A 24,669-nucleotide genomic window follows, 5' to 3' on the forward strand; every position below is an offset into this window, starting at 1 on the left:
CTCAATAAATACGATTGAATGAATGACCGTGCAGGGCGTTGAAGCAGTGTCTGCTCCCTGCGTGCAGCACCTGGCCCTGTAATAGCCCGATGAGCTTGCTCTTCTCCCAAAGTGCTCAGTGTTTGGTCAGGAAGTAACTTCAGGCCCTGAGGGAAATGGGCTTCCAGCGTTTAAGTTCAGAATGCAAACAGTTGGGGTTTCTCAGTACTTCATGATTCAAAAAAATATATGGAATTGTCTTAATTTTCCGTGGCTTCTTACTCAGCACTTACATATCTTTAAATTATAAATTACTTATATACTCAAATTCATATTAAAAACTCCTCACCCTCGGCTTCAAGGCTGTCCATCACCTCGCCTCCTCCTACCTCACCTCCCTTCTCTCCTTCTCCAGCCCAGCTTGTCAATAAATATGATTGAGTGAATGAATGAATGAATATTAATTCCTGTCTCCCCTAGTAGGCTGTAAGCTTGCTAGGGGCAGGGTCCGCGTCTGCTAATACTTTTGTGTTGTAATCTTCTGAGTAATTAGTGTTCTGCACATATTAAGCGCTTAATTAGTGTCTGCTAATACTTTTGTGTTGTAATCTTCTGAGTAATTAGTGTTCTGCACATATTAAGTGCTTAATAGCACTTGAGAGAAGCAGCGTGGCTCAGTGGAAAGAGCACGGGCTTTGGAGTCAGAGGTCATGAGTTCAAATCCCGGGTCTGCCAGTTGTCAGCTGTGTGACTTTGGGCAAGTCACTTAACCTCTGGGCCTCAGTTACCTCATCTGTAAAATGGGGATGAAGACTGTGAGCCCCCCGTGGGACAACCTGATCACCTTGTTAACCTCCCCAGCGCTTAGAACAGTGCTTTGCACATAGTAAGCGCTTAATAAATGCTATCATTATTATTAATAAATACCACTGATTGATTGATAACTCAAAGCCCTTATCATTCAGTAACTCATTTTATCCTCATATCAATCTTTTTTATGGTGCATGTTAAGTACTTGCTATGTGACAGGCACTGTACTAAGTGCTGGTTGTAGAAACAAGAGAATCAAGTTGGACACAATCCCTGACTTACATTTGGCTCGCAGTCTGAGTCGGAGGGAGGAGGATTTAATTAACTAATTAATTAATAATGGCATTTATTAAGTGCTTACTATGTGCAAAGCACTGTTCTAAGCGCTGGGGAGTTTACAAGGTGATGAGGTTGTCCCACGGGGAGCTCACAGTCTTAATCCTCATTTATAGATGAGGGAACTGAGGCCCAGAGAAGTGAAGTGACTTGCCCAAAGTCACACAGCTGACAAGTGGCGGAGCCGGGATTTGAACCCACAACCTTTGACTCCAAAGCCCGGGCTCTTTCCACTGAGCCACGCTGCTTCCCTAATGGGGATTTAATCCCCGTTTTCTGGATGAGGTAACTAAAGCAAAGTGAAGTGACTTGCCCAGGAAATCACAGCGGACAAGTGGCCGAGCCGGGATTAGAACCCAAGTCCTCTGGCTCCCAGGCTTGTGCTCTTTCCAGTAGGGCATGCCGCTTGTAAAGTAGGGCGGACGGGGGGCTTTATCCCCATTTTACAGTTAGGGAAATTGAGGCCTTGTCATTGACTTCCCCAGATTCAGGTGGCTAAAAAGCTGGGTTGGGGGGCATAATCCACAGCCCCTTTTTCTTAGTTCAGTGTTATTTTTGCTAGACCAGGCCTCCCCCGGGCTACCTCCTTCCCTCCCCCTCTCATCCCTTTATTGGATATACTTGTGCATTTCTTGATTCCACTCACCACTCCAGAAACCACTTCGGAATAGTAATGTGGAGTGTCCACGATGATTGTTTGATTTTTACGGGGCTTTTCAACAGTATTCCCCTTCGGGTTTCAGCCTCAATTCAGTAAGGAGTCTTGGGCAACACAACTCTCAAAGAGTTCCGATGAGCTCTCAGGAGTTTCCCAGCCTTTTGTGAGGCTCCATTAGGGAAACTAGACCAATATTTGAGTTCCTCTGAGGCCCCTCTGCTTGGTTCACGTACATTTCGGCTGCTTATCGGGGATCCACTGAGGAACAGTGTAGCTGAGTAGAAAAAGCACTGGCCTGTGAGTCCGAGGACCCAGGATCTAAGCCCAGGTCTCTGAGTTGCCTGCTGTGTGACTTTGGGCAAGTCACTTGGCCTAGTGGATAGAGCCCGGACCCAGAAATCAGAAGGACTTGGATTCTAATCCTGACTCTGCCACTTATCTGCAGTGTGCAAGTCACTTCACTTCTCTGGGCCTCCGTTCTCTCATTGGTAAAATGGGGATTAAGGCTGTGAGCCCCTTGTAGGAAATGGACTGTGTCCAACCTGTTTAGGCTTTGGAGTCAGAGGTCATGGGTTCAAATCCCCGCTCCGCCAACTATCAGCTGTGTGACTTTGGGCAAGTCACTTCACTTCTCTGGGCCTCAGTGACCTCATCTGTAAAATAGGGATTAAAACTGGGAGCCCCCCGTGGGTACCTGATCACCTTGTAACCTCCCCAGCGCTTAGAACAGTGCTTTGCACATAGTAAGCGCTTAACAAATACCATTATTATCATTATCATTATTATTAACTTGTATCTACCCCAGGGCTTAGTACAGTGCCTGGCACATAGTAAGTGCTTAACAAATGCCATTAAAAAAAATCCCTTTTCTCTTACAGTTAGATTGAGAACCTCCTGTGGGACAAGGCCAGTGTCTGATGTGATTAGCATGTGCTTTCCCCCATGTTTAGGGTTTGACACGTGGTAAACTGTTAACAAATACCAATAATAATTATAGATCTCAGGACCCTACAAGCCATCCCACCAAATGGCAGGAGGAGCTTGCATTCTTGAATTAATGAGGCCCGATTCAGTTATTATGAATTAGTCAAATATGTAAGAGGGAGTTTTTGGTGGGATCTTGTTTTGAAGGGAAGAAAGTCCCAAACATTTCAAAGTCCAATCCCATTACCTCTTTAGGCTTGCATGATTACGTTCTGTCCGGTTACATATTTGTAACCCTCTTTGCCAGCCCTTTCTTCGGAGGGACTTCCGATGACCACACATTTACTGGTGTCTGTTTCCCTTCTCTTCCAGGGCTCTTGATAGTTCAGGACGCTTCAGAGCGGGCAGTTCTTATCCAGCCTGGAGTGCTCTCCGACGGACAGTTTTATTCCCCTCCTGAGTCTGAAGCAGGTAAGACTCCAATCTTCGGCCCGCCACCGCTACCTTTTTCCCCGAGGGAGGACTTCAAGAACAAACCCAGGAGTTGGCCAAGCCTCACCTTGAGAGAAACTCACACCGGAGTAGTCACCCTGTGTCTGATGCTGCTGCACACGTGTGTAGGCCGTTTCTTACACCACTTAGACCTGATGTATCCAGATAGGCCCAGCACGGCAGCCTGGTGTATCCAAATAGACTTGGGTTGTCAGATCATGCCCTAATTTCCCAAAAGCGTTTGAACCAAAACACCAAATATGCATTATGCAGACCCAAATGCGTGCTGATGCAGCAGTGAACGACAAGACATGACACAGTAGGGCAATGCTGCGGATTCCTCGGTCAGAGAGGGAGGAGCCTTGTTTGCATCATCCCACCTGATCTCCTTCAGGAAATCTGCAAGGGACCGGAATGATGTTTGACCATAGTCAGTCAAGCAGCGTGGCTCAGTGGAAAGAGCACGGGCTTGGGAGTCAGAGGTCATGGGTTCAAATCCCGGCTCCACCGCTGGTCAGCTGTGCGACATTGGGCAAGGCACTTAACTTCTCTGGGCCTCAGTTACCTCCTCTGTAAAACGTGGATTAAGATTGTGAGCCCCACGTGGGACAACCTGATCACCTTGTAGTAATAATAATGGCATTTATTAAGCGCTTACTATACTATGTGCAAGGCACTGTTCTAAGCGCTGGGGAGGTTACAAGGTGCTTAGAACAATGCTTTGCACATAGTAAGTGCTTAACAAATGCCATCATCATTATTATTTTTATTGGGTGTAAAGCATTGTGCTGAATGCTTCGGAGAGTTCAGTGCAGCAGAGTTGGTAGACACGATCCTTGCCCGCTAAGAACCTAGAAATCTAGTGAGAGAGCTTCTACTGTAGTGGAGGAGCTTACAAGGTAGTGGGAGATTTTACTTTCCAGTGAAGTGGAAGAGCCTACAGTTTCATGGGGGAGTTTACAATCTACTGGGGGAACTTTCAGTCTGGTGAGGGAGCTTACAATTTTGTGAGGGACTTAAAATCTACCTGGGGCGCTTACATTGTAAAGGCAGAATTTCAGCCTAGTGGGAGTGATTTTTAGACTGTGAGCCCACTTTGGGTAGGGACTGTCTCTATATGTTGCCAACTTGTACTTCCCAAGCGCTTAGTACAGTGCTCTGCACACAGTAAGCGCTCAATAAATACGATTGATTGATTGATTGATTGATTTACAGTCTAGTTAAGGTGCTTTTAATCTTGTTTGAGCTTCCTGTTGAGCAGTGATGGTTGCCTCTCCCATTGAGCTGCCCAGGTAAAAAGGAAGCTCACACTGAACCTAGGAGGCCTAATGGAAAATAAGGATTTTAACCTCTTTTTTCAGTCGTCTTCTTTGTGGGTCGGTGGGTTAAGAAGCAGCCTGGCCTAGTGGATAGAGCACTGGCGTGGGAGTCATAGGTTCTAATCCCGGCTTTGCTACTTGTCTGCTGTGTGACCTTGGGCAAGTCACTTCACTTCACTTCTCCTTGGGACTGTCTCTATATGTTGCCAACTTGTACTTCCCAAGCGCTTAGTGCAGTGCTCTGCACACAGTAAGCGCTCAATAAATACGATTGATTGATTCTCCTTCCTCTCCCCATCCTCCCCCTCTCTATCTCCCCCGCCTTACCTCCTTCCCTTCCCCACAGCGCCTGTATATATGTATATATGTTTGTATGTATTTATTGCTCTATTTATTTATTTATTTTACTTGTACATAGCTATTCTAATTATTTTATTTTGTTAATCTGTTTTGTTTTGTTCTCTGTCTCCCCCTTCTAGACTGTGAGCCCACTGTTGGGTAGGGACCGTCTCTATCTGTTGCCAACTTGTACTTCCCAAGCGCTTAGAACAGTGCTCTGCACAGAGTAAGCGCTCAATAAATACGATTGATTGATTGATTGATTCTCTGTGCCTCAGTTCCCTCGTCTGTAAAGTGGGGATTGAGACTGGGAGCCCCATGTGGGACAGGGACGGTGTCCAACCTGATAAGCTTGTATCTACCCCAGAACTTAGTACAGGGTCTGGCACATAATAAGCGCTTAATAAATGCCACTATTATTATTGATTGCAGTCACTACATCTGCCAAGCTAGCTCTCTTCCTCCCTTCAAGGCCCTGCTGAGAGCTCACCTCCTCCAGGAGACCTTCCCAGACTGAGCCCCTTCCTTCCTCTCCCCCTCGTCCCCCTCTCCATCCCCCCCATCTTACCTCCTTCCCTTCCCCACAGCACCTGTATATATGTATATATGTTTGTACATATTTATTACTCTATTTATTTATTTATTTATTTTATTGGTACATATCTATTCTATTTATTTTATTTTGTTAGTATGTTTGGTTTTGTTCTGTCTCCCCCTTTTAGACTGTGAGCCCACTATTGGGTAGGGACTGTCTCTATATGTTGCCAATTTGTACTTTCCAAGCGGTTAGTACAGTGCTCTGCACATAGTAAGCGCTCAATAAATACGATTGATGATGATGATGATACTTTGCTCATTATGGCACCTTTGGTTCCACATAGTGTTTGTTCAAGACTGAGGAGAAAATCTAGTGTTAGCAAAGTTCCACTTGGGGGCTCTCGAACTTAAGAAATAGCCAAAGTCGATGACAGTCACGGAATTTTTGTATTTCCGTCTCCAGCTGGAACCCTTTTGTCTCTCTAGGCTTTATCACTTCCACTCCCCCAAAATGAGACCAGTTCTCATTTCCTTTTAGCTCTCCTCTGTCTTCTCCACTCAGTGGTATTTACTGACCACATACTGGGTACCGAGGACTGTACCAAACCCTGGGAAACAATATAGAATTTTTTCTATAATGGGAAAAAGTAGAGCAAAAATATAGAATTAAACAAGGTCCCTGGCCCCGTAGGAGCTATTAGGCTAAGAATAAGGTGGGTTTGGAGGACAGTGGGTTGGCAGTGGGTACGTAAGGAAAGATTGAAATATAAAACCAGAAAGCATAAAAATTGGACAATAATAAATTGTTGCCTTCCCATCTCCCTGCTTACTCTACTTCTTTCATTTACTCGCTGGTTGTGCTTTTCCTTGTCTGTCCCTTCCTTCTCCTTTCTCTGTCTCCCAGTCCAGCTTTTCCCTGCCCATCCCTCTGCTTTGCTCATCCTAAATCTCTCCCTCTGTTCTCCCATTACTCCTGTCCCTCTGGATTCTCTTCCCCTTTGGTTATTCCTCTTTCTCCATCTCCATTTGCCTCCCCCTGCCTGACGCCTTAGCCTTATGGAACTCTTGGGCCTGGTTGCCCTGGCTCACCACAACTCTCTTGACCTCTATATCATCATCCATCGACATAACCGTAATAATCGTGGTATTTGTTAAGCTGTTACTATGTGCCAAACAGTGTACTAATCTCTAAGCTGTTACTATGTGCCAAACAGTGTACCAATCTCCAGGGGTAGATAGGAGATAATCGAGTCAGACATAGCCCCTGTCTTGCACAGAACTCGAAGTCTAGGGGAGAGGGAGAACGTGTATTAATCCCCGTTTTACAGATGGGGAAACTGAGGTACAAAAAAGTGACTTGGTTATGGTCAGAGAGCAGGTGAGTGATGGAACTGAGGTCAGAACCCATCCCAAGCCTGTGCTGTTTCCATGAAGCCGCAATCCCTGAGCTGCTGTAGACCTGGTCCCTGCTTCTTAATATTCTGCATTTCTCAGGACAACGGGGGAGGTTGAAGATGGGAACCGAAGACTGACCCATAAAGAGAAACAAGTAAATTGTAGAGGAACAACCTCTGCCAATAAAATCTTAACTGGTCTTATAAGCCGTCAGCTTAAGAGAAACGCAGTGAATGGAGAGCTAAATACGCGCAAACACTGACTCCAAGAACATTTTTGAAAACCCAACTCAGGAACATTTGATTGTGCTGAAACTGCAGGAGGAATCGGATCACTGCAGTTGAGAGGCTCGACTCTGAACTGTCCCCCTCCCCCAGGCCTTTCTCGAAAACAAAATCATTTCATGTCGGTGAATAACATCTGCGGCAGCAGCAGGTGCATTATGAGGTAGGAAACAGGAAATCTGGATTTGGGGCCTCAAAATACGTATGAGGGCAGTTAAGCCACACCATGGGAGTCGTCTGGTGGAAAACACAAAACGAAACACCACGACTTCATCCCGTAGGTTGCACCGTTTTGGGCAAACCGCAAGTTTCGTGTGGAATTCATGGCAACAGCTGGGGTTGGAGTGTGAGATTGCATCCCCGGCGAGGTTCTCAGCCATTACTCCTCCACCGTTGCTTGGCCATAATCCAGTTGGGGATTCTGGTAGGGAAAAGCAATCCTCAGGTGGCCGGGCCCGAGCCGAAGGAGCCCAGCGGGGTGGCACTGCCTTCTGAGGGGAGCTTCGCCCTGCCCTCCGGGCTCCCTGCGGCCTCTCAGCCACCTCCGGCCCCAGCTCCGGGTGGGTGTTGGAAATGCAGTAAACCCAGTGCCGGTGTTTGGCGAGGGGGAAGTCAGTCAGTCAATCGTATTTAATGAGTGCTGTCCTAAACGTTTAGGAGAGTACAATATAACAGACACATTCCGTGCCCACAACGGGCTTGCAGTCTAGTGGGGGAGACAGGCATGAATATAAATAAATTACAGAGATGTACAGCAGTGCAGGGTTCAATTCTGACCCTTAAAGCCCTCTTGGGTTCCCAGAACGTGTCCAGATATGGCACCCAGGGGGATCTCTGCCCATCCGCCAAGCTAGCTCTCTTCCTCCCTTCAAGGCCCTGCTGAGAGCTCACCTCCTCCAGGAGGCCTTCCCAGACTGAGCCCCTTCCTTCCTCTCCCCCTCGTCCCCCTCTCCATCCCCCCCATCTTACCTCCTTCCCTTCCCCACAGCACCTGTATATATGTATATATGCTTGTACATATTTATTACTCTATTTTATTTGTACATATCTATTCTATTTATTTTATTTTGTTAGTATGTTTGGTTTTGTTCTCTGTCTCCCCCTTTTAGACTGTGAGCCCACTGTTGGGTAGGGACTGTCTCTATATGTTGCCAATTTGTACTTCCCAAGCGCTTAGTACAGTGCTCTGCACATAGTAAGCGCTCAATAAATACGATTGATGATGATGATGATGATGATCTCACTCCCTTCCCTGGCCCTGACCCCCTCTGCCCCGTCTCTCAGATTATTCTGGCGACTAGCCCTCACACCTGTGTGTGTTGGTGATGATTACCTATTTGTCTGCCTCAAATTCCCTTTTAATAAACTTCTTCAGGGTGCAGTTCTCTTCCCTAGCACCTACCCAAGCAGCTTCTACAGTGGAAGCTATAAACCCTGAAGACGCTTGAGAAATTCTTGTGGAATGACCGACTGACTTACTGACGAACTGAGGAACCAGCCCTTCTCTAGAGGAAAATGAGCTATTTAGAAGAGACGGATTCTGAAGCGACTTTTGTCTTAACCGCCCTGGAGGATATGGTTCTCCCTAGTCTGGGAGGAAGAGAATCCAGAGAAAAATAAGACCCATCCCTCGAAAACAAAATTGTCTCCTGTGCATGTGGTAATTATGGCATTTTTCAGTACTGGTGAACTCTCACCGCCAGTCGCATTACTTTCTAATGCAAACAATCCTCGATAAAATCACTAATTTATTTATATTAATGTCTGTCTCTTCCTGTAGACTGTAAGCTCGTTGTGGGCAGGGAGTGTGTCTGTTATATTGTTACATTGTACTCTCCCAAGTGAGTACAAGTAAGTTATAGTGCTCTGCACACAATCAGCGCTCTATAATTACAACTGACTGATAAATGTTTTTGCTTATGTCTGAGTAGCACTATTAAGAAAGTTATTCTGCTTTAATGGCAACTGATATTTAGGCCAAACAGATTTATCATTTGCTCACTGATTTTGTATTGTAGGATCTGATGAAGAATCTGAAGAAAAGCAGGATAGTGAAAAGCCAGTCCTGTGACATTCTGTGAATCGTGCGTGCTCTTAATTAATAAAAGTAAGTGTTGAAACCGAAAGGGCAAGCCCTAGGGTGGTTAGCAGGATATGTCTTGTCCTCCTGCCATCAGGAAGCCATCCTGAGTTGCTAAGATATAAGAGAAATTATTATTTTATATGCTACAATATAATAATTATGGTATCCAGCAACTCAGGAGAAGCAGCATGGCCCGGGAGTCAGAAGACCTGGGTTCTAATCCTGGCTCTGCCACTTGTCTGCTATGTGACTTTGGGCAAGTCACATTACTTCTCTGGGCCTCAGTTTCCTCATCTGTAAAATGGGGATGCAATATGAGAGGCAACAAGGCCTAGATGAAAGAGCGTGGGTGTGGGAAAGCGGGGATTCAGCACCTGTTTTACTTGCTACTTAGATTGTGATTCCCATGTGTGACAAGAACTGTGTTTGACCTAATTAACTTGTAACTACCCCAGCACTTAGAACACCGTTTGACATGTAGTAAGCGCTTAACAACTACCATTTAAAAAATGGGGATTCAGTACCGGCTCCCACTCCTACTTAGACTATGACCCCCATATGAGACCTGATTATCTTGTATCTACCCCAGGAAATAGCACAGTGCTTGGCATAAAGTAAGCGCTTAACAAATACTCCTATTATTATTATCATTATTAGTTGTGGTACTCTATTATTACTCTATTTTACTTGTACATATTTACTATTCTATTCATTTTATTTTGTTAATATGTTTTGTTTTGTTGTCTGTCTCCTCCTTCTAGACTGTGAGCCCACTGTTGGGTAGGGACCGTCTCTATGTGTTGTCAACTTGTACTTCCCAAGCGCTTAGTACAGTGCTCTGCACACAGTAAGTGCTCAGTAAATACGATTGAATGAATGAATGAATGGTACTGAAGTGCTTGCTGTGTGCCAAGCCAGATTATAAGGTTGCACACACACCCTGTCCCACATGGGGCTCATAGCTGAAGTAAGAGGACTTTTAAGGAGTCCATCCATCAGTAGTACTTATTGGGCACCTCCTGTGTGAAGAGAACTAGGCTAAGCGTTTGGGAAAAGGCAGCCAAGGTAAAGAGATGTCCCCGTCTTTAGGGAATTTACAGTCTAATCGGGAAGACAGACAGACACGTTATTTACAATAGTGAAGCAGAATGGCCTAGTGAAGTAGGTGGGAAGCAAAGTGGCCTAATGGAGTCAGAAGGACCTGGGTTCTAATCCCAGCTCCGCCACTTGTCGGCTGTGTGACCTTGGGAAAATGACTTGACTTCTTTGTGCCTCAGGTACCTCATCTGTAAAACAGGCATTAAGACTGTGAGCCTCATACAGGACATGGACTGTGTCCAACCTGATTAGTTTGCATCTACCCCAGAGCTTAGTAGATACAGGCTAATGGTCACAGTCCATGGGCTGATAAGGGGAAAAGCACCAAAAAAAGGAAAAGTAGGCTATTGTTGTTGTATGCCTTAGCCTTCTATATGGTAAGATGTTACCAATCAATCAATCAATCAATCAATCATATTTATTGAGCACTTACTGTGTGCAGAGCACGGTACTAAGCGCTTGGGAAGTACAAGTTGGCAATATATAGAGACAGTCCCTACCCAACAGTGGGCTCACAGTCTAGAAGATGTTATCTTTCTCTATGGTATTCTTCATTCGATTCCAAAAATATGAATAATAACATTTATGGCATTTTAAGTGCTTACTGTGTGCTAAGTACTGTATTAAGTGCTGGGGCAGATAATAATAACAATGATGGCATTTATTAAGCACTTACGATGTGCAAAGCACTGTTCTAAACACTGGGGAGGTTACAAGGTGATCAGGTTGTCCCATGGGGGGCTCACAGTCTTAATCTCCATTTTAATAATAATAATAATAATAACGATGGGATTTGTTAAGCGCTTACTATGTGCAAAGCACTGTTCTAAGCGCTGGGGAGGTTACAAGGTGATCAGGTTGTCCCACGGGGGGCTCACAGTTTTAATCCCCATTTTACAGATGAGGTAACTGAGGCACAGAGAAGTTAAGTGACTTGCCCAAAATCACACAGCCGACAATTGGTGGAGCCGGGATTAGAACCCACGACCTCTGACTCCAAAGCCTGGGCTCTTTCCACTGAGCCACGCTGCATCTCTGTATTTTTGTAGGTACAAGTTAATCAGGTTGGACACAGTCCCTGGCCCACGTGGGGCTTGCAGTCTAAGGAGGGAGATCAGATATTGACTCTCCATTTTTTAGATGAGGAAACTGAGGCACAGAGCAGTTAAGTGACTCGTCCTAGTTCACACAGCAGGCAAGTGGCAGTGCTGGGATAAGAACCCACGTCCCGCCAGGGCCTTTTTCCATTAGGCCGCACCGCTTCCAATAATAACATTCTTCTAGTCTCCAGAATCACAAAAGAAACCCCGTTTCAGAGTCTTGTCACCTACTGAACGAGGCTTTCCGGTGACATTAGTGGGAAGGAGAGTTTGATTAGTCCCAGCGATTCTTGGTAAAACCAAACTTCACTCAGCCAGGGGAAGTCAATAAAGCCTTAAAGCCGCTGACCAACCCCACACATCCGTCCGTGGCTGATGCCACTTTTAGATTGTGAGCCCACCGTTGGGTAGGGACCGTCTCTATATGTTGCCAACTTGTACTTCCCAAGCGCTTAGTACAGTGCTCTGCACACAGTAAGCGTTCAATAAATACGATTGATTGCTGCCGATGAAGGAATGGGTGTTTTCTGCTAGGGGCAGAGAAAGCTGACCGCAGGAACATTGCTTCAGAGCCTGTGCGATTTTTGTTTCCGTCCGACCCTTAAGCCTCCCTTCATCCTCTCCTCGGGTTTCTCTCGCAGAGCGAAAACCCACGCCGGAGACCGGATGGGAAGGAGTGGAATAAGGGAGAAGTGAAACGGCACCGATTGAGGGTAAACTGGCGGAGCTGCTCATCGAGAACTTATTTATTGTATTACCTCACGGATTCTTTACCACGTCCACGTATGTATATTAGCCTGGCTGTGGCTGGGGAGATAATGTCACGGTCCATTCTCTGTTCAGCGACGCTGAATCTGATCGTCTAATGACTGGAAAGTCTCGTGCTGTCCTCCTGCTTAATAGGCCCAGTAATATAGCGAAGTAACACTTCTTCAGTAACATGCAGGTGCGTGTGCTACGTCCTGGGGTTCACTAAATGGAATTGTTTTAATTCATGACTCGCGTACTTTTGATTTTCTTTTTTTAACTCCCCTCATTTCCCCCATTTGTGTTTTTTATTCCGACTTGCTCTTTGTACAGTTGTAAAAAGTGAATAAACGACAACATATCAAGGTGGGATTGAGTTCACCGTGTCCTGTTCTGCATTCGCCACATGATGATGAGAAGCAGCGTGGCCCAGTGGGAGTCAGATGACTTCTCTACTTTCCCATCTGCTGGGGGACTTTTGGCTAATCACTTGACTTCTCTGTGCCCCAGTTTCCTCTTCTGCAGTATGGGGATGGAATACCTGCTCTCCCTCCCGCTTAGACCGTGTGGACAGGGACTGTGTCCAAACCGATTGTGTAGTAGCAGTCCCAGGATTTAGCACAGCGCTTGGTACATAGTAAACACTTAACCTACCCTTGATTGACTTAACAGATGCTCCAGTTATTCACTTAGGGTCCTCCAGGCCTGCACGGGGCATCCACATTTTCATTCATTCATTCATTCATTCAATCGTATTTATTGAGCGCTTACTGTGTGCAGAGCACTGTACTAAGCGCTAGCAGTCCCAGGATTTAGCACAGCGCTTGGTACATAGTAGACATTTAACCTACCCTTGATTGACTGAACAAATGCTCCAGTTATTCACTTAGGGTCCTCCAGGCCTGCACGGGGCATCCACATTTTCATTCATTCATTCATTCAATCGTATTTATTGAGCGCTTACTGTGTGCAGAGCACTGTACTAAGCGCTAGCAGTCCCAGGATTTAGAACAGCACTTGGTACATAGTAAACACTTAACCTACCCTTGATTGACTTAACAGATGCTCCAGTTATTCACTTAGGGTCCACCAGGCCTGCACAGGGCATCCACATTTTCATTCATTCATTCAATCGTATTTATTGAGCGCTTACTGTGTGCAGAGCACTGTACTAAGTGCTAGCAGTCCCAGGATTTAGCACAGCACTTGGTACATAGTAAACACTTAACCTACCCTTGATTGACTTAACAAATGCTCCAGTTATTCACTTAGGGTCCACCAGGCCTGCACGGGGCATCCTCATTTTCATTCATTCATTCAATCGTATTTATTGAGCGCTTACTGTGTGCAGAGCACTGTACTAAGCGCTTGGGAAGTCCAAGTCGGCAACATATAGAGACGGTCCCTACCCACCAGTGGGCTCACAGTCTAGAAGAGACTGGAAGAGAATTTTGAGAGAGAATCTATCTAGGGCTCAAGCTTTTGGAAGATGAACGTGACACTCAGCTCGGACCCGATGAGTCTTTTGAAATCGCCGTGCAAGTCGGCCAACAGTTTTATAGCCACTAGCCCCCTCCTCCAAGCCAGTTCCAGGACTCAGACAATATCCTGGGGCCTAATAGACAGAGAGGCAGCCTTCTAGTCTCACCGCTGCCCTAGCCTCGCTGACCTCTCTCCATGCCTCAGTCTTGGGAGACCTTGGGGAGGAATTCCCCGGGCGGGCAGGCAAGTCCTCGAGCTCCAGCCAGTAGCCCCCTTGGTTACCCAGCCACGTAGCGGCCCTCAGGACACGATCAATCAATCAATCAATCATTTATGGAGTGCTTACTGTGTGCCGAGCACTGTACTAAGTGCTTGGGAAGTACAAGTTGGCAACATATAGAGATGGTTCCTCCCCAACAGTGGGCTCACAGTCTAGAAGACTTGTGACAAATGAGAGAACTCGCCGTCTGCTCCAGCACCACCTTCTGAGAGCTAGATTGCAACCTAAAGTCTTCTAGACTGTGAGCTCGTTGTTGGGTAGGGGCCGTCTCTGTATGTTGCCAGCTTGTACTTCCCAAGCGCTTAGTACAGTGCTCTGCACACAGTAAGCGCTCAATAAATACAATTGAATGAATGAAGTCATGAGCTTGTTAGGGGCCGGGAATGTGTCTGCTAATTCTGGTGTATTGTGCTCTCCCAAGCGCTTAGTACAGTGCTCTGCACATAGTAAAGGCTCAGTAAAGAACACTGAAGAGCAAATCTCCTTGTGCTAGCCGGTAAGTCAGACGGTGTCAGCATTCGTGTCCCCGGGAAGAGTCCAGAGATTTTTCCCACCCTGCTTCCCGGTGGCTGGACAGACCCAGCCGTGCTTGCTTGGGAAAATGAAGAGCTGTTGCTAAAAGGAAAGTCTCCAGGCTTTATGCATCACTTGGTCTTCCCAGCAGAGTCCGTCTCCTTGAAGAGGGCAGTGCCCATTGGCATCTTTTCTTCTGACAGATCTCAGCCTAAGTAAGGCGTGTGGTAACTGATCAGCAATCCTTTCCCTTCTCTCCCCCTCAGATCCCACTATCATTCCTGTGAGCAGAATGGAAAGATATCCCACGAGAGCCTGGCACTGTGGGAGGGGTGGGGAGAGGGAGACAGATGTAAGTCCTGGTCATCTATTGAGTGCCCACAGAGAGCTTGGCACTGTGCTGAATGCTGGAGAACGGTTCTAGATGCGGAGCCATCTAACGTGCACCCTAATGTGCCTCCTGTCAGCCTCAGGGAAACTCCCTGCTGCTTCATGCCTCAAGGGAGAGAGTCTGCCACTAAGTCCTCCTGCAGTTCTGGAAAACAGTGTAAAATAGCCGTGGTTCCTTTTGGAAAACATCGGCCAACTTTGCGACATATTCAAACTGCTGATGCCCTATTATCTTCAGTATATGTTGGCTATTAGAGAAGCAGCGTAGCTCAGTGGAAATAGGCCGGGTTTGGGAGTCAGAGGTCATGGGTTCTAATCCCAGCTCCGCCACTTGTCAGCTGTGTGACTTTGGGCAAGTCACTTCACTTCTCTGGGCCTCAGTTCCCTCATCTGTACAATGGGGATGAAAACAGCTCCACGTGGGGCAGCCTAATGACCTTGTATCCCCCGCAGCGCTTAGAACAATGCTCGGCCACATAGTAAGCGCTTAACAAATACCATCATCATTATTATTATTATTATTATTATTATCTGGGTGCAAAGCACTGAACTAGGCTCTTGGGAGCATAAGAGAAGTAAAAGACGCAGCTGCTACCTTCTAGTTTATAATCTAATGAATCACGCTAGATTTTGTTATCTGATGTTGCTATAATTAGGTAAATTTCCTGTTCAACTGGGTCGGAGAGATCATGCTTTCTCTCTCAAAGTTAGTTTTTTCTTTTCTTTACGATATTTAAGCACTTACTATGTGCCTGCGCCGTACTAAGCGCTGGGGTAAGCTAATCAGGTTGGTTACAGTTCGTGTCCTGCATAGGGCTCACAGTCTTAATGCCCGTTTTATGGATGAGGTAACTGAGGAACAGCGAAGTGAAGGGACTCGCCTAAATAATAGTGATGGCATTTGTTAAGCGCTCGCTATGTGCAAAGCACTGTTCTAAGCACTGGGGGGTAACAAGATGATTAAGTTGTCCCATGTGGGGCTCACAGCCTAAAGTGACCCGCGGACAAGTGGCGGAGCTGGGATTAGAACCCAAGTCCTTCTCATCATCATCATCAATCGTATTTATTGAGCGCTTACTATGTGCAGAGCACTGTACTAAGCACTTGGGAAGTACAAATTGGCAACATATCTGTGCTCTATCAGTTAGGCAACGTTGCTTCTCTCCCGCTCTGTGAAAAAGTGTCTTTTTTCTTCCTTTCCCGGGTTCTAACCCCAAGTTGCACTGCCTCACAGACGTGCCCACTTGAACCCAGTTCACGTTTGCAAACTCTCATCCTGGGCCAAGACTTCTCCCACAGTTCCCCGCAACCCCGTTCTCTGAATCAAAGTGGGGGCCGTTATTTCCTTCGTCTTAAATTGGAAACCAGGGCACCAGTAGAGAAAGGGAAAACCCGGCTCCCATTTCAGACCTAATGGCAAGTGGTTTGGAGGGAGAGGAGGCCAACCTGACTGTGACTTCCCCGAAGTCCGCCCCCACTCACCGTCATCAGTGAGGAAAGGTCACTGCTGCCCCCTCTCCCTTCTCTATATATGTATATATGTTTGTACATATTTATTACTCTATTTATTTTACTTGTACATATCTATTCTATTTAATTTTGTTAGTATGTTTGGTTTTGTTCTCCGTCTCCCCCTTTTAGACTGTGAGCCCACTGTTGGGTAGGGACCGTCTCTATATGTTGCCAATTTGTACTTCCCAAGCGCTTAGTACAGTGCTCTGCACATAGTAAGGGCTCAATAAATACGATTGATGATCGATGATGATCTATTCTATTTAATTTTGTTAGTATGTTTGGTTTTGTTCGCTGTCTCCCCCTTTTAGACTGTGAGCCCACTGTTGGGTAGGGACCGTCTCTATATGTTGCCAATTTGTACTTCCCAAGCGCTTAGTACAGTGCTCTGCACATAGTAAGCGCTCAATAAATACGATTGATGATCGATGATGATCTATTCTATTTAATTTTGTTAGTATGTTTGGTTTTGTTCGCTGTCTCCCCCTTTTAGACTGTGAGCCCACTGTTGGGTAGGGACTGTCTCTATATGTTGCCAACTTGTACTTCCCAAGCGCTTAGCACAGTGCTCTGCACACAGTAAGCGCTCAATAAATGCGATCTCCCCCTTCTAGACTGTGAGCCCGCTGTTGGGTAGGGACTGTCTCTATATGTTGCCAGCTTGTACTTCCCAAGCGCTTAGTACAGTGCTCTGCACACAGTAAGCACTCAGTAAATACGATTGAGTGAATGAATGAATGAATCTCCCGGCTCAGCCTATTATGGTTGATCATTCACTCGTTCGTTCAGTCGTATTTCCCGAGAGTTTACTGTGTGCAGAGCGCTGTACTAAGCGCTTGGGAAAGTGTGTTTGATTGTATTGATTCAGGTTCCACTTCTTGGTGATTTTTCTTTGCTGTCTCCCCCATGGATGCGTACGCTCCTTGTGGTTAGGGAAAGTTGACAAAAGCCATTTCTGTGGTATGTCCCGAGCACAGATGATGCTGTTACTCCCCTACAGCATGGAGAAGCAGCATGGCTTAATAATAATAATAATAATAATAATAATAATAATAATAATGGCATTTGTTAAGCACTTACTATGTGCAAAGCACTGTTCTAAGCGCTGGGGAGGGGAAACAAGGTAATGAGTTTGTCCCTTGTGGGGCTCACAGTCTTAATCCCCATTTTACAGATGATAAACTGAGGCTCAGAGAAGTTTAGTGACTTACCCAATGGATAGAGCTTAATGGATAGCGCACACAGGCCTGGGAATCAGAAGGACCTGGGTTCGAATCCTGGCTCTACCACTTGTCTGCTGTGTGACCCTGGGCAAGTTGGGGAAGCAGTGTGGCCTAGCGGAAAGAGCCCGGGCTTGGGAGGCGGAGGTCGTGGGTTCTAATCCCAGCTCCGCCACTCGTCTGCTGGGTGACTTTGGGCAAGTGCTTCTCTCTCGGGGCCTCAGCTACCTCATCGTCATCATCATCAATCGTATTTATTGAGCGCTTACTATGTGCAGAGCACTGTACTAAGCGCTTGGGAAGTACAAATTGGCAACATATAGAGACCGTCCCTACCCAACAGTGGGCTCACAGTCTACCTCATCTGTAAAATGATGTGGGACAGGGACTGTGTCCAATCGGATTCACTTGGATCTACCCCAGCGCTTAGAACGGTGCTTGGCACATAGTAAGTGCTTAACAGGTACCACAATAATAGTTATTATTGTTACAGCTAGTGAGGCCTCTGAACTGTAAGCTCGTTGTGGGCAGGGACTATGTTGTTATAGTGTACTCTCCCAAGCATTTAATACGGTGCTCTGCACACAGTAAATGCTCAATAAATGCAATTGACTGACTGAGTGACTGAGGCCTACAGGCCCGGATAGGTCGCGCCATGGCTGCCTGCGGACTCCAGGCCTGGACGAGCCATGCGTCTTGCATGCGCTGAAGCTGTAGTTTGGGGTGCCGGGGTGTTGATGAGGCACGGGGACAACCGCAGCCCCCCTCGCACGCCTGATGTCTATCTGGGGCGGGCCGCCGCTCTTCCGCGTTTCCATTAGCTTGCGGCCGGGTCCGGGGCCCAGAGCTGCCTGTGGGTTAACTGTCCTCGCTCCGACTCGCAAACAGCCCAGCCCCCTCCCGGATCCCTAACCGGTTTGGGCCGGTTTCCACCGAGTGCATTTCCCTCCTCCCCGACCGCAGGCTGATGAAAACAAAACAACACAACTGGGGTCCGAGGAGAAAACAGCCGCCCCCGCAACACCCGCTGTTGGACCGCGGCCCAGGACGGGAGTGTGGAAGGGGGAACTGGGGTGCTCCCATCCCAGCGAACCCGAAAAACCTCTCTGAGCACGAGGACTTCCGTATTTCCTCACTCCAGGGTTCCCGGCACGGTCAGGACCGTCGGACGTCTGTGCCGGTCCGTCGCGACGGCTCGTGGGCCGCTTGGCTACCGGAGGTCCGCAGGCGTTAGCCCAGGCATCCCAGGCTAGATGGACAGTGAGGACAAGAGCGAGCTTTAGTTTTGTTCCTGCTGCTGGGCTCCTGGGGTCCGGTTTGGGAGGACCAGGAAGGGGGCAGAGGACGCGGGGGTCCGCGTTACCCTGTGGAGCAGGAGCAGAGGGACCAATGGTTGAGCTGGAGGCTGGGCCTTGGTAGTCTCCATGCCTTATTAACATCACTTCTCCAACGAAGCCCTTATTTCCTCAACTCCCACCCCCTTATGCATCACTTTTGCACAGAATTTCCCTCCTAAATCACCCCACCTTCAGCCCCAGGGACTTGTATACATACCCGTATTTTATTTATTCATTTATATGAATCAATCAATCAGTGATATTTGTTGAGCACTCACTATTTGCAGAGCACCGTACTAAGCACTTGGTACGATACAAACAGAATAGGTGGACATGTTCCCAGCCCATTACAAGCTTATAGTCTAGATGGGGATACAGACATTAATGTAAATAAACAATTTATAACATGTAATTTAGAGATTTTGTTAGTATGTTTGGTTTTGTTCTCTGTCTCCCCCTTTTAGACTGTGAGCCCACTGTTGGGTAGGGACTGTCTCTATATGTTGCCAATTTGTACTTCCCAAGCGCTTAGTACAGTGCTCTGCACATAGTAAGCGCTCAATAAATACGATTGATGATGATGATGATGATGATGTGTTGTGGGGTTGGAGGTAGGGTGATCGGAGAAGCAGCGTGGCTCAGTGGAAAGAGCCCGGGCTTAGGAGTCAAAGGTCATGGGTTCAAATCACGGCTCCGCCAATTGTCAGCTGTGTGACTTTGGGCAAGTCACTTAACTTCCCTGTGCCTCAGTTACCTTATCTGGAAAATGGAGCCCCCCATGAGACAACTTGATCACCTTGTAGCCTCCCTGGCGCTTAGAAAAGTGCTTTGCACATAGTAAGCACTTAATAAATGCCATCATTATTGTTATTATTATCAAGTGTCCAAAAGTCACAGATCCAAGTGCATACATGGCCCAGGAGAGAGCGTGGACATGTTAATGTCCGTCTCTCCCTCTAGACTGTAAGCTCCTCTTGGGCAGGTAATGGATCTACCAACTGTACTCTCTCAAGTGCCCATCACATAGTAAATAAATATGATTGATTGAGAAACGCATTAACATCCAGCAACTCATTTTAAAAAATGAATTTTCTTAGCATTTTTATAGAGGGAACCATTTCCTGTGTGCTAAAACGCTGTCATCCCTAGGGCAGCCCAGAAACCTAGTCATATGTCTTAACTGCACTGACCTAAAAATGCAGAAATTCTTGAAGTAAATGCACCGCCCTGTGCCTCGCTGGTCGTTGAACACTATAGGATTAATAAATACCAGCACAAAGAACGGAGCATAGTTCTGCAGTTGTAACATTATTGTGGCAACACATTACCAACCTCTTGTTCGAATTCTTTTCAATTCACAATCAGCTCAAAATAGAAAGCAGGCCAGGGGCAGCTTCTTTGCCACCAATCCCCCACCTCTATAACTTTGCGCTCAGATCACTGACCTTTGGACATTTGCTGTTTGCCCCACCCTCAGCCCCGCAACACTTCTGTACATATCTTTAAATTGCATATTATACATTATATTAACTCTACAGCTATTATACTATATACTAAAACTCTATGGATACACACACCAGAACAAACTTATGACAGAAGATGGTACCTTCTGAAGAGGGGGTGTCCTTGGAGTCGCTACGGGTCGGAAACGACTCGACGGCATTTGAAGAAGATTTATATTAAAGCTCATCTGCCCCTCTAGACCGTAACCTTGTCATGGCAGGGATCGTGACCACTAATTCTGTTGTCATGTACAATGCTCTGCACATAGGAAGCATTCAATAAATACCATTGATTGATTGATTATTGATTAACATCCCTGCATTGGTGGGAATCCACGCCAAGTCCGTCCAGGGACTAAGCATCCTCAGCTGGCCGTTTTCCGCCAGCACACAGCCACGACGCTTGCATTTAAGCAAACCATCTTGAGGCTGCCGGTGAGGTGTTTGTTTCATTTTTGGGTCTAGTTGAAGGATGTGTCCTTGGTTTGGCCGTTTGTACACTCTGGAGATGATGCGATTGAGTATTTAGTTGGGAACACTTTCTGATGAATTGTTTGGCATGTAGGAGAAGTAGGTTGGGAAACGTTATCAAAAGAGCCACTTCTTAATAATTGTAAATGAAATGATATTTAAAAAATTAGAATTGTTGTTTTCAATGGACTGAACGACTATTTAAACCCCCATTTATAACTTTTTATTTAGTGATCTGACCCTGCCTTCTATTAGCAATGAATAACCGTCAGCGTAGTGATATATATGTGTATATGTATATAGATAAAACATAAATATAAATTAGACTTGTTTTCAAAGTACAGCACTACTCTTAGAAGCCCCAAGCTCTTAAAATACTGTTATATTTGATGATGGGGCTGTGCCTTTCTTTAGCAACCAATGACTTTGGTATTTGCTAGATAAAACTAGTAAGAGAGAGCCTTAGTGATTCAGAATATAAAATATCTCCTTTTCCCAGTCTTCCTCAAAACATCTCTCCCTCCCTCCCCCATCAACTGAATGAAACAGAAAGCTGGACATCTCCAGGAAATACAAGGCGTGTGGAGTCTTAGTGTTAAATCTTTCCTACAGGATTTTTTTCCCCTCAGGTCAGTGCTGGCATTGTAAAATCACAGGCCATTGGGCCGGTGGAGGTGGAGGAGGGGGCGTCCCTGAAGTGAAGCGGAATGGATCTCTAGACTGTAATAATAATGATAATGATGGCATTTATTAAGCGCTTACTATGTGCAAAGCACTGTTCTAAGCACCAGGGAGGATACAAGGTGATCAGGTTGTCCCACATGGGGCTCACAGTCTTAATCCCCATTTTACAGATGAAGGAACTGAGGCCCAGAGAAGTGAAGTGAAGTCCCTTCAAGGCCCTACTGAGAGCTCACTTCTTCCAGGAGGCCTTCCCAGACTGAGCCCCTTCCTTCCTCTCCCCCTCGTCCCCCTCTCCATCCCCCTCATCTTACCTCCTTCCCTTCCCCACAGCATCTGTATATATGTATATATGTTTGTACATATTTATTACTCTATTTATTTATTTATTTATTTACTTGTGCATATCTATTCTATTTATTTTATTTTGTTAGTATGTTTGGTTTTGTTCTCTGCCTCCCCCTTTTAGACTGTGAGCCCACTGTTGGGTAGGGACTGTCTCTATATGTCGCCAACTTGTACTTCCCAAGCGCTTAGTACAGTGCTCTGCACACAGCGCTCAATAAATACGATTGATTGATTGATTTGATTGAAGTGACTTGCCCAAAGTCACACAGCCGACAAGTGGCGGAGCCTGGATTTGAACCAATGACCTCTGACTCCAAAGCCCGGGCTCTTTCCACTGAGCCGCACCGCTTCTCATTTTGCTCAGCGGGGAATGTGTCCGTTTGTTGTTATTTTGTATTCTCCCAAGCACTTAGTACAGTGCTCTGCACACGGTAAGAGCTCAGTAAATGTATTTGAGTGAATGGATGAGTGAATGGATGAGTGAATGACTGATCTCACAGCTGATTCAGCCAGGCCATTGAGCATGCAAAGATTATGAGGTCGTAGCTAAGGCTCCTTCTGCCCTGCTGCTGGTGTAGCAGCTGCCTCTGAGTCTGGCTTCTCATCTCACGGGACTCTCCCCCCGACGTCAGTGCCTTATCGAAGGCACATCTCCTCCAAGAGGCCTTCCCTGACTAAGCCCTCATTTCCTCTTCTCCCACGTCCTTCTGCATCACCCTGACTTGCTCCCTTTATTCATCCCCTCCTTCCAGTCCCCAGCACTTTTGTACATACTTGTAATTTATTTATGTTAGCGTCTGTCTCCCCTTCTAGATTGTAAGCTCCTTGTGGGTGGGGAATGTGTCTGTTAATTGTTATTTCGTCCTCTCCCAAGCACTCAGTACAGTGCTCTGCATACAGTAAGCGCTCAATAAATACGATCGACTGACTGGACTTTCCCTCTGGGTGATCATGGAAAGTCACTTAACTTCTCTGTAACTCTGTTCCTTCATCTTTAAAATGGTGATTCTGTATCTGTTCTCCCGCCTACATAGTGAGTCAAGTGTGTCTGACCTGATAATAATAATGATGGCATTTATTAAGCGCTTACTATGTGCAAAGCACTGTTCTAAGCGCTGGGGTAGATACAAGGTAATCAAGTTGTCCCACGTGGCGCTCACAGACTTAATCCCCATTTTACAGGTGAGATAACTGAGGCCCAGAGAAGTTAAGTGACTTGCCCAAAGTCACACAGCTGTCAAGTGGCGGAGTCCGGGATTTGAACCCATGACCTCTGGCTCCAAAGCCCGTGCTCTTTCCACTGAGCCAAGCTGGCGGTTAGTACTTGGCACATAGTAAGTACTCTACAAGTACCATTATTTTCATTATTACTGTTGATTAATAAACCGACAGCTGCTAGCTTCCCTGATCTATCTGAAAATGGTAGAGAATTGTGGCATAGTAGAACCATCTTCTAAATTCCCTCCAGACTGTGAGCTCGTTCTGGGCAGGGAACATGTCCACTTATTCTGTTGTGTTGTACTCTCCCAAGCGCTTAATCTAGTGCTCTCTTGTACTTCCCAAGCGCTTATTACAGTGCTCTGCACACTGTAAGTGCTCAAGAAATACGATTGAATGAATGAATGCTCTGTGCATAGTAAGTGCTCAATAAAGACCTTTGATTGAAAATATCTGCCCTTCTACTGCACCCCAATTCTGTGTTGCTTTAGGGTGAAAAGGAGGAAGCCCCATTCCTCTGTGGTGGCAGAGGAGGAGGAAGAGATGGAGAAGAAAGAGGGTGCCATGGCTGCCACCAAGGTAAGAATCTGAGTTTCACGGCAGGCCATTTTCTTGGGAAGCAGCATGGCCTAATGGAACAAGCCCAAGCCTTGGAGTCAGAGGACCTGGGTTCTAATCTTGGCTTCGCCACTTGTCTGCTGTGTGATCTCGGGCAAGTCACTTAACCTTTCCGTGCCTCAGTTTCCTCAACTGTAAAATGGAGATTCAATGCCTTGTCTTCCTTCTACTTAGACTGTGAGCCCCATGTGAGAAAGGGACTGTGCCCGACCCCATTGATTTGTATCTATACCGGCATTTAGAACGGTGCTTGACTCATAGTAAGCACTTAATAAATACCATAAAAAAAGGAGTCTGGTATCAATTTTTAAGGAATCAGATGGACTTTTAGAAATGATCGAAAAAGACCCTGATAGAGGAGTTCAAAGGTAGGCAGAGCTATTCATCAGGATTTTACAACTACAAGGTGTCTTATGAATAAAAGGAGGAGGCTGTTGAACCTAAATTGGACAAATTTTTCACTGAAGCGGAAATATCACACCTTCAGTTAGCAGAGTAAGCTTTTACTTCCACTGCCTCCTGCAAAGACTAATATTATACATTACATCATATTACAGCTCCCTATTTTATTACCATTGTGATGCTATGCTCTGAATTTCTTTAGTAGAGAATAAATAATAGTTTAGTGGTAGATGTTACATAATACTGCATGTCAAGGAATTTCATATTTTTTTCCAGAGGTTCTGCAAGGTTTTATAGTATGTAGCTCTGTGGGAAAACGTCCCCCACATAGCTGAGCCGGTTGTGATTCAACCATCTTCTTGATAAGTATATGCTGACTGCCCCCTCCCCATCCCCCCGCCTTACCTCCTTCCCCTCCCCACAGCACCTGTATATATGTACATATGTTTGTACGTGTTTATTACTCTATTTTATTTGTACATATTTATTCTATTTATTTTATTTTGTTAATATGTTCTGTTTTGTTGTCTGTCTCCCCCTTCTAGACTGTGAGCCCGCTGTTGGGTCGGGACCGTCTCTAGATGTTGCCAACTT

General features: G+C 46.1%; 1 protein-coding gene across 1 annotated transcript in view; it reads left to right on the plus strand.

Annotated features, from left to right (window-relative positions):
• Positions 1 to 12,478, plus strand: part of STARD3NL (STARD3 N-terminal like) — a 73,084-nt gene extending 60,606 nt beyond the window's left edge. Inside the window, exons 7-9 of the mRNA XM_038742600.1 lie at positions 3,080 to 3,178; positions 9,092 to 9,180; positions 11,996 to 12,478. Coding sequence (XP_038598528.1) covers positions 3,080 to 3,178; positions 9,092 to 9,144 — 152 coding nt within the window. The 3' untranslated portion in view covers positions 9,145 to 9,180; positions 11,996 to 12,478. The remainder of the gene's footprint in view (positions 1 to 3,079; positions 3,179 to 9,091; positions 9,181 to 11,995) is intronic.
• The last annotated feature ends 12,191 nt before the right edge of the window (positions 12,479 to 24,669 follow it).

The sequence above is a fragment of the Tachyglossus aculeatus genome, chromosome 2, assembly GCF_015852505.1.
Source record: "Tachyglossus aculeatus isolate mTacAcu1 chromosome 2, mTacAcu1.pri, whole genome shotgun sequence".
NCBI classification, from domain to species: Eukaryota; Metazoa; Chordata; class Mammalia; order Monotremata; family Tachyglossidae; genus Tachyglossus; species Tachyglossus aculeatus.